The sequence below is a fragment of the Rhinolophus hipposideros genome, assembly GCF_964194185.1.
Source record: "Rhinolophus hipposideros genome assembly, chromosome: 20".
Taxonomy (NCBI): Eukaryota; Metazoa; Chordata; class Mammalia; order Chiroptera; family Rhinolophidae; genus Rhinolophus; species Rhinolophus hipposideros.
In genome coordinates, this window is record NC_138066.1 from 9,928,448 (window position 1) to 9,938,017 (window position 9,570).

General features: G+C 46.6%; 1 protein-coding gene across 1 annotated transcript; it reads left to right on the forward strand.

Moving 5' to 3' along the window:
• Positions 1 to 2,410: 2,410 nt before the first annotated feature.
• AURKB (aurora kinase B) lies at positions 2,411 to 7,488 on the forward strand. Its single transcript, XM_081028498.1, has 9 exons — positions 2,411 to 2,460; positions 2,782 to 2,854; positions 4,876 to 4,978; positions 5,085 to 5,124; positions 5,370 to 5,561; positions 5,852 to 5,990; positions 6,086 to 6,234; positions 6,832 to 7,006; positions 7,184 to 7,488. The coding sequence occupies exons 2-9, from the start codon at positions 2,807 to 2,809 to the stop codon at positions 7,355 to 7,357; spliced, it is 1,020 nt and encodes a 339-aa protein (XP_080884624.1). The 5' UTR covers positions 2,411 to 2,460; positions 2,782 to 2,806; the 3' UTR covers positions 7,358 to 7,488.
• Positions 7,489 to 9,570: the final 2,082 nt, after the last annotated feature.

Here is a 9,570-nt window from a genome sequence, read left to right on the forward strand (position 1 = left end):
CACATGAAAATTCAGCCCTGGCAGATAAACAGTGGCAATCCCCTCTCACCTACCCCTCTATTGTTACTTGGCCAGGAGCCAGAATCCACACCTAATGTGGACTGGGAGGTGAAAAGCAAAGCAAGAGGAAAGAAGAGAAGAGTTCCTCAGAGGAAATTGCTGATTTATGTCATTATAAACCTAGGGAATATCTGCAGAAGTGTTGATTTTTTTATGTGCCAGATCAAGGACAGCGAGCATAATTTTGGATGGGGCTACATTTATCACTGTGGGTGTAGATTGGTGATGTTCAAAGTGTGGTCCACAGACTGAAGCCGCTTCACAAACTGTTTCTTTCAGGTCCAGGAAAGTATAGAATTTGAGAGTAAGCATTTAAAAACTCATACGGCATTTGTCAGAGTACTTTTATATACGTTGATTATAAACAAACAAAAATGTGGGCTTGTAATTTTTATATTTTTTAGATTTCATTCTTTCAAGAACTCGTTTTTATTGTATTGTATACAAGTATCATCTGTGATAGACTGAAAATAATCAAGACTGGTTCTCCCCCACAGATCATTTATAACAGAGATTTTTGTTCACTAACGGAAACAGTCAGCTGATAGTTGCCCAGCTGATAGAACAGTTTTTGTTTTGCTTTTATGAATAATGCAAATCCCAATTTTATGCTGGCCCATAAAATATTCCTGAAAAGCCAAATATGTTCTGACATAATGTGCAAGTGGGAATTTAATTACTCCAAGGGACAGAAGTACTGTATTAGATCTATCAGGCGTTATGTCCCCTGATAGCTTCCAGAAAAGTCTCTCTTCACTAAATCCTGAGAAATAAAGTGTACTGCAAGTGACAGGATATTTATAAAGCTTTTCATTGGCTAGTCTCTCTCTGCCAAGTATGCTGATGAAGGCATTGCTATTGAAAAGGGCTCCCAGATCTTAGGAAGTGGGGTTGGGTTGACCCTCAGTGAAAACCTCCAGAAGCAAAATGATTTCTCACAAATGGCAGCAGGGTGGTCATGACCCTCAAATCTCTGCATTAGGAAAGGAGACTTGTTGGCTCATGTAAGGAAAATGCTGAAATAGGCATCTAGAGGCTCAAAAAATATCATCAAGGTCTTAGGTTCTTCCCAGACATCTCTCCTACCTTCTGCAATGTCAGCTTCGTTCTCAGGCTGCTCCTTTTAAGAGCATCACCAGCACCAATGCCAGACTGTTTGCCTCCTGGGCCACTTCCAACAGGAGAAAAGGAGTCTCTGCCTAGCGTTCTGGAGAATTCCAAAATTCCCACTAAATGGCGATCTTAGGTCACATGTTTATCCCTGAATCAGTGACCATGATCCTGGAGTAAAAGGTGTTGACATGTAAATCAAACAGGGTCTACTCCTGGACCGGGGATGGGGTCAGCTTTCATCTCACAAAACTCAAGGTGCTTTCAGGAAGTGGAAATCACTCAGAGAATGGATGCTGGCTAGCTAACCACAATGTCCGCTACAAAAGGTCTTTATCAAGTTAGGGATTTGGAGTTAGCAGCAACAGAAACCGACAACAAGAGTGGGGAGATGGGCAGTTCCCTAAAGCAAAGTTAGGATGTTATTATTTGAAGAGAGGAAGGGTGCTGGATAGGCAATACTACTACTTAGAAATATCCGCTAGTTATTTATTTCATAGAAGGTCTCAAGATGCATTTATTTAACCCAATAATAAAATTTGGGATCGGAAAGAAAAGTAGGGAGGGTGGCAGGAAAGTGAAAGTGAGAGTCAGTCCAAATAACATGGCCTTCATCAGGAGAGCTGCAGAGAAAGGTCTGCTGGTGGAAAACTAGGAAGGTGAGCGAAAGATTTTAAAGAACAAAATAGTAATGACACAAGAATAATTTACTATAATTGACTCTAGATCCAAGTATCTGCGATGACTTCATATATCAAGAGTAGCATTTAAATTCCACTGGGGATAACCAAAATCCTTGGGCATTATATATGAGAGAAACATAAAAAGACTCTGAAAGAAAAACCACACAAACAACAAGTAAATAAATAAATAAATTCCACTAGGAATGGTGTAGTTAACAAATTGTGCTGGCATAACCGGCTATCTGGCAGAAAACAGAGTTAGACCCTAGTTCATACATACACAGGGGTAAATTCCAGCTATATTAAAGATTTATATATATATGAATATTTATATACATTTATATATATATGAGAATATTTGGTTGGGAAATAAGGGAAACTTTCCTAAACCAGAACCCCAAAATGCTACGGCTCGCATTCAGTTTCTTCCATTGGGACCTTGCGGGGTACGTCATGGGAAACACAGCCAATGAGCATTGGGCCTGGGCGGTGCGCTCAGCCAATGGGGCTAGGGCGGGAGATTTGAAAGGGCCTTAGCGGGGGGCGAGGCCGGGGCGATTCAGTCGTTTGCTAGCAGCCAGCAGGTTGGCTGTGCCGCGGGCTCCAGGTGAGCTGACCTCCTTTCGTGGGTCTTGCGCTGGGAGAAGGCAAGTGATCGGACAGGTCTGGGGTCCATTGGGCTGGCCCGCGCGCACTCGGTCCGGCTACTGGGCGCTCAAGGTTTAGAGATAGGGTCCTGGAAAGGGGTGGGGCGGGTAGCAGGGCGGGGGCCGCGAAGCCAGCTCCCGGGTGCGCTGAAGCGGTCAGTTTGTTGATACCACTTTCACTGGCCTTTGGCAATCGCGTCTGGCTACATCAGTCCGATCCCTCCCTTTCTCCCTCCTTCTTTTTCCTGTTTCTAACGGCTCTTTCTTCCTTCTTTGCTCAGCTCTCCTCCCCCTTTCCCTCTAAGGATGACTCAGAAGGAGAACGCATACCCCTGGCCCTATGGCCGACAGAAGGTAAGGGCTTTCCCACTTCTCCTCCCCCCACCCTCATGGCGAGTTCCTGCTTGGAGATTTGAGTTCCTGTAGAGGGCGATCCTCTAAGCACTTGCTTCTCCCTTATGCTCCAACAGTTTGTTGGCAGAATCTAGTCTGATCATTTGCAGCCACATCCTGTCACGTGCTGCCAACTTGAATCTGACCAGCCTTGTAGGGACCTCTGCAGGGCTGAGCCTTCTTGTCATATACAAATGATAACAGACTGAGCAAGCAGGGTCTGGCCTTCAGGACATAATTCCCAACCCTTGTCCTGAAAAAAACAGGCTTAATAATTTGGACTTTATTTTAATGACGGGTGTGAGATAAGGATCTAAATAGATTTATTTTCCAGTTATCCCAACACTTTTCATTAAAGAGTCTATCCTCTGATTTGAAATACCAGCTTTATTATATATATTAAATTCCCACATATATGTGGGTCTATTTCTAGACTCTTTTGTTCAACTTGCTTATCTGTAAATGTCGCCTCCAGCGCAACATGGGCAGTGAGGATGCGAGAAGGGGCGGCTTTGGGTTAAGTTTTTAAGAAAGAAAGAAACAGAGACTTAATGCAGTTAAATCTCAGAAGGTCAGGGGACACACAGTTCTGAAAGACTGGAGCCCAGAATAAAGCCGACTGGTGGTATTTATTGATTACTATACAAAGAAGTGTTATTGTTTCTGACAGTCTGTGAGGCTCATCCATCACATTATAGAAACAACCCAAACCAATTATGTTGGTCCCCAAACAGCCGAAGCAAAAGTCCTACGATGACTGAGGTGAGGTATGTGACTCCCTAAAGGACGTATATCACATGTCGAGACTGTTTTATAGAGCTGAGCAGAGAGAGCTTGATCTTATCGCTCTAAAGACTTTTCTCACAATTAGGTGAGAGGGGAAAAACCAGAGTCAGCAGTGGTTTTTCCCAGGCAGGGGGAAGGGGAGACAAGGCCCCTTTCCAAATCTTTTTAAGGCAGCTCATCGGGGGGGTCTCCATGGGGTTACGCCTGGCTTGAGTTGCTCCCCCCACCCCCCCCGTGGGGAATCTTACTCATCATTGGCTGCAAACCCTCTTTTGGAGACTAAATAGAGAGAAATATACAGTCCCAGCGATGCACAGTCTCACAGACTCTTCTTTCCTTCAGGAAAGACATGGGGGGACAGTCTGCTAGGCTGTTGTGTGACAACATGTAAATTCTATACTAATATCACTGTTTGGGAATAGCCTTTCTTCCTCTCTTGGCAAAATTAAAAGGAAGGAGCCCACACAGGCTTTGCTCCCTATTTGTGGGGCTTCAGTATCCGGGAGGGTCCACCTGTCCCCTTGTCCACCAGCTCCCTCCCTCATGGAGCCCTGAGGAAGCTGTCAAGAGCAGAGGCTGAATGAGAAACCACTGTCACTTCTACCCTGGTCACTCCCAGAAGAAAGTTGTGTATATTACCCAGAAGTTGAAAGTGAGAAGTGGTCCAAAGCCCACAGAGCAGCCCTCAGTGTCCCTAAAGCCTATGGTTGCGAGGGGTAAACTGATATTTGCTGAACATTCAAGGACCTTATCTAAGCCTTACTAGATTGAATTCTTTAGGGGACTGTGAGAATGCCTCTGCGCTAAAACTCCTTGAATTGTGGATCTTCATTGCCCCAGCCCTCTACTGTCCCCTGGGGTGGGGGGTGGGTGAATGTGTGGTGTTACGGTCAGGACTATAGAGATTGGACATCTTCATGCTAGAGAATGTAGTGAGGGCCAAGGCCAAAGAGGTGAAATGTTAGGTGTTGGGGTAAATCCTTTGCTCCTTATCTTCGGCCAATTTAGCTTATTTATTAATAACCCATTAATATGGGGCTCTGAGCAGAGTCTTGGGGTTGAGTAGCAATATTGTGGTCTCAGTGCTCCTCTTTCAACGGAGTGGGTGGCTTTATAGTGAGAATGCTGCTTGTAGCACGTTCCAACCTGGTCACTGGGACAAAGGCACCGTCAGAGCTCCCTGTGCTCCTTCTCAGGCTCATTCTGGCCTGAACACCCTGCCTCAGAGAGTCCTCCAGAAGGAGACTGCCACCCCATCTTCGCTTATCCTCATGAGCCGCTCCAGTGCCCAGCCCACAGGTAACTGGAACAAGGGGAAGAGGACTGACCTGAAGGAGCTAGAGTCTGGGGAGGGTGCGGGGATGAAAATGTCAAAGGACGGCCTCAAACTATGTTTTTTCCGTAGCTGCCCAAGGCCAGAACAGCAGTGGGACACCCAACTTAATGTAAGTGCCCAAACCTTGGGGTGGCAAGAAGTGCGGATGGGAGAGTGAACAGGTTGGAAATGAGGGAGGTAGAAGCTAGGGGCAGGAGGAAGAGGGATGCAGGCAAGAAAACCTGACCCATCTTCGACTCCCTTGGAAGAGAAATGGGGCTGAGGGCAGGATGAGCTGAGGTGCAGGGAGAAGCCAAACAGCTCAGGTGACCCACAAACTGGCACTCATCTGCCTTCCCCCCACTCTCTGATCAGCCGGTCCCTCACAATTGACGACTTTGAGATTGGGCGTCCTCTGGGCAAAGGCAAGTTTGGAAATGTGTACTTGGCTCGGGAGAAGAAAAGCCATTTCATCGTGGCGCTCAAGGTGCTCTTCAAGTCTCAGATAGAGAAGGAAGGTGTGGAGCATCAACTGCGCAGGGAGATCGAAATCCAGGCTCATCTGCAGTAAGGGTCGACGCACTCTGAGCCAAAGCCCCTCGGCTCTCTCCCCGTAGCTCCTGTTTTACCCCCATTGCATCCAGATTGTTTTCCCTGCAGCTGTGGCCACTTAGCCATGGAGCTCTCCATCCTGGCCGGAGCCTTGAATCCCATCCAGAGAGCTGCCTCCAGTTCCCTCTTAATCACTACCAGCCCTGTTGACCCCGGCCTGGCCCAAGTCTGACCCCAGTTTAACCCACATGGGACCTGTTGTCTTTGCCATTTCCTCAGGACTCCTCCTCCATTTCTCCTCTCAGGCATCCCAACATCTTGCGACTCTACAACTATTTCTATGACCGTCGAAGGATCTACCTGATTCTGGAGTATGCCCCCCGTGGGGAGCTCTACAAGGAGCTGCAGAAGAGCCGCACTTTTGATGAGCAACGAACAGCCACGGTTGGGAAGGGGTGGGGAGGGACCCTGAGGTTGCGGGATGCCGCTTGCAGCTAGAGGTCCATCCTTATCTGACTGCCTGTCATTGGCCTTCCCAGATCATGGAGGAGCTGGCAGATGCCCTGATGTACTGCCACGGGAAGAAGGTGATTCACAGAGACATAAAGCCAGAGAATCTGCTCTTGGGGCTCCAGGGAGAGCTGAAAATTGCTGACTTCGGCTGGTCTGTACATGCCCCCTCCCTGAGGTAAGGTGGGCCAGGAAGCCAACCCTGGGTGTGAGGCTGGGACATTCAGAATAAAACCACTCCAGATCTTATTACCCAGAGACGTTTAGGTTTGTCCTCGTGTAAATATATAGACATAGCAGTAGCTTTATAAAAATCGGAGACTCACAGTTTCGTTGCCCAGATTTTTGACTCAATATATTGGGACCCTCTTGCCCCAATATTGCCATATTCATTGACGATATTCCCACATCCTTTTTAGTGGCTTCAGAGTATTGCATAGTAGAGCTGTCACCTGATTTATTTAAGTGGGAATTGCTTCATGGACATTCAAGATAGTTCCACATTTTTCTTTAATTCTTAAGGTGAACATTGCTCTCCTATCTGATTATTTATTTTAAGACACATCCCTTCGTGTGGAAATGCTGAGGCAGTGTGTAATCCCGTCTCTGGGGCTTTATATCTTCACCCCACTCCTACCCCCGGGCCCTGTCAGAGCGTGGTTGGAACCCTCTCCTGGGACATTGTGGGGTCTCTTGGCTCCCTACCATCAGGCAGCGGGGAAAGGAGAGGCCAGCTGTCTCTGGGACCCCTGCCTCCTCCCCCCACCCTACCCAGGAGGAAGACAATGTGTGGCACTCTGGACTACCTTCCCCCAGAGATGATTGAGGGGCGCATGCACAACGAGAAGGTGGACCTGTGGTGCATCGGAGTACTCTGCTATGAGCTGCTGGTGGGAAACCCACCCTTCGAGAGCGCTTCGCACAATGAAACTTACCGGCGCATCGTCAAGGTGGGAGGGCTGGCTCCGGGGGCCTGGCCCAGGCTGTGTGACAGCCATAGAGATCAGCGGCTGGGAGTAGCAAGAACATAGTTGTGTGACCTACAGAACTCTTCACATAGAATAGGTGGACAAGGAAAAAGCAGCCAGGATAGAACTAATGGGGTCCTTCCTTCTCCTTTATTGCAGGTGGATCTAAAGTTCCCCGCTTCTGTGCCCTCAGGAGCCCAGGACCTCATCTCCAAGCTGCTCAAACACAACCCCTCAGAACGGCTGCCCCTGCCCCAGGTCTCAACCCACCCTTGGGTCCGGGCCCACTCTCGGAGGGTACTGCCTCCCTCCGCCCTTCAGTCTGTCTCCTAAATTGTCCCTGTCATTTACTCGTCATCTGTGTTTGTACGTCCGTATATGTGTAGTTGAAAGGAGGAGTCCCTGTCTGTTCCCTTATCTGTCTTCTACGTCCTTTTTATTTAATAAAGTCTGAAGCTTTTTACATTGATGAGTGTAGATGTTTACAGGTGGAGACTTTGCCGGGGAGGAAGCTGTCCCCTATAGGGAGGAGGCTGGGGAGTTGCCCAGGCTGGGTGCAGAGATGGGAACTGCATCACTGCCCCTGGTAGCACCCTGCCCTCAGCTCTGACACCAACCCCGTCAGCTCCCAACCACCCTGCTCCCACTGTCTTTTCTTTCCCCTGCTCTGACTCTCAGGGTCTGGAGGCGCTGGGGACCTCGGCTCCACTCTGCTAAGCCTGATCTCTGTCTACCTCTTCTCACTCTCAATTGTCTGGCCTCTAGTCTTTCCCTCTCCTGGTTCACTCCCTGCCGACCTAGGAGCAACTGAACAGTGCTGTACCCAGTGCTTGTGTTACTGCTCGGGTCAGGATCTAGTACAGGAATGAACTGGAGCAGTACTGATGGTGTCTCATTCCTGACTCAATTTTTCACTGTTAAGTATAATGCTTGCTCTAGGTTTACCCTCATTTGGCAGATAAGACAACAGAAGCATTACGTGATCTGCCCAAATTCACACAACTAGTAAGTAGAGGAGCCCAATTTTAAAACTCCATATTTAATATAATAACTCTAGAATGGTATAATGCTGCCTTTCCACAGCACACACATTTATTTTCTTTTTATAAATTTTATTGGGGGAATATTGGGAAACAGTGTGTTTCTCCAGGGCCCATCAGCTCCAAGTCGTTGTCCTTCAATCTAGTTGTGGAGGGCGCAGCTCAGCTCCAAGTCCAGTTGCCTTTTTCAATCTTTAGTTGCAGGAGGCGCAGCCCATCATCCCATGTGGGAATTGAACCAGCAACACTGTTATTGAGAGCGTGCGCTCTAACCATTTGAGCCATCCGGCCACCCCACACATTTATTTTCTGTGTACGTGTATCACAGAAGCAGAACAAGAATTACAATTTTTGCTGTTACTAAGTAGTCTTCAAAAAAGTCCTTTATCAGGTTAGGGTAGGCCTCGTGTCTTCCTAGTTTGCTAAGGGTTTGGCATTTTTGTGTCATTAATAGGCGTTGACTTTCATCAAATGCTTTTTCTGTATCTATTGATTATTTGCTCTTCTAATCCATGTGGCAAGGTACACCAATAAATTTTCTTATTTTTATTTTACCTCAGTGATTCATGCTGTATTTGATTCCTAGAGCTGCGGTAACAAAATACCACCAACTTGTGGTTTGAAAGAACAGAAATTTACTCTGGCAGTTCTGGAGGTCCAAAATCAAGGTGTCCACCATGCCACACTGCCTTTGAAGGCTCTAGGGAAAAATCCTTGCCTCTTCCAGCTCTAGGTGACTCCAGGCATTTCTTGGCTTGTGGCTGCATACCTCCAGTCTCTGCTTCCGTCTTCACACGGCCTTCCCTCTCTGTCTTTGTCTCTCTGTGTGTCATAAGAATGCTAGTCATTTAATTTAGGGCCCAGATAACCCAGGATGCTCTAGTCTCAAGATCCTTAATTATATATACAAAGACTCTTTTCCAAAAAACCTTCACATTCATAGATTCATAGGACATAGATATATTTTTTGAGGGGCCACCATGTAATCCACTACCCATAGCCATAGATTAAAATAATTGGATTATAAGCCTTTTTTTTTTCCTAAGGCAGTCTGCTCATTTCTTTCGCCAGAGACATCCAGTTCTAAATTTTTTTGCTGTTTTGTGTTTAGTATTTACCATCTATTTCCAGATAATATGCTTCTGTTGTGACTTCGTAAGTCTTCCATTTTAGGCATTACCTAGTGTTTCCCTGCCACAAAATTTAAGGATTTCACTCTTCCACCCCACTGCTACCATACACATGTACATTTTCTGTTTCTGTATCCTTCTAATATAATTACGTCATAATTTGGTTGGATTTATTCATTTGACAATAGTTATTAAGTGCTTTCAACATTTGGGTACTGTTCTATAGAGGCTGGAGGGTAAAGCAGTGAATAGAAGAAAAAAATCCTCTGTGCTCATGGACCTTGCAAATCGAGAGGATCAATGTCCAGTGTTTATATTTTGACCATTAGATGCTTGCCAAGCTAATTTATGCGGCATTCTATTGTTTTCCTTTCTA

Coding starts and splice junctions, on each gene's coding strand:
- AURKB (XM_081028498.1), top strand. CDS start 2,807: ATGACTCAGAAGGAGAACGCATACCCCTGGCCCTATGGCCGACAGAAG. Junction 5,562..5,851: donor GAAATCCAGGCTCATCTGCA/GTAAGGGTCGAC, acceptor TTCTCCTCTCAG/GCATCCCAACATCTTGCGAC. Junction 5,991..6,085: donor ATGAGCAACGAACAGCCACG/GTTGGGAAGGGG, acceptor TGGCCTTCCCAG/ATCATGGAGGAGCTGGCAGA.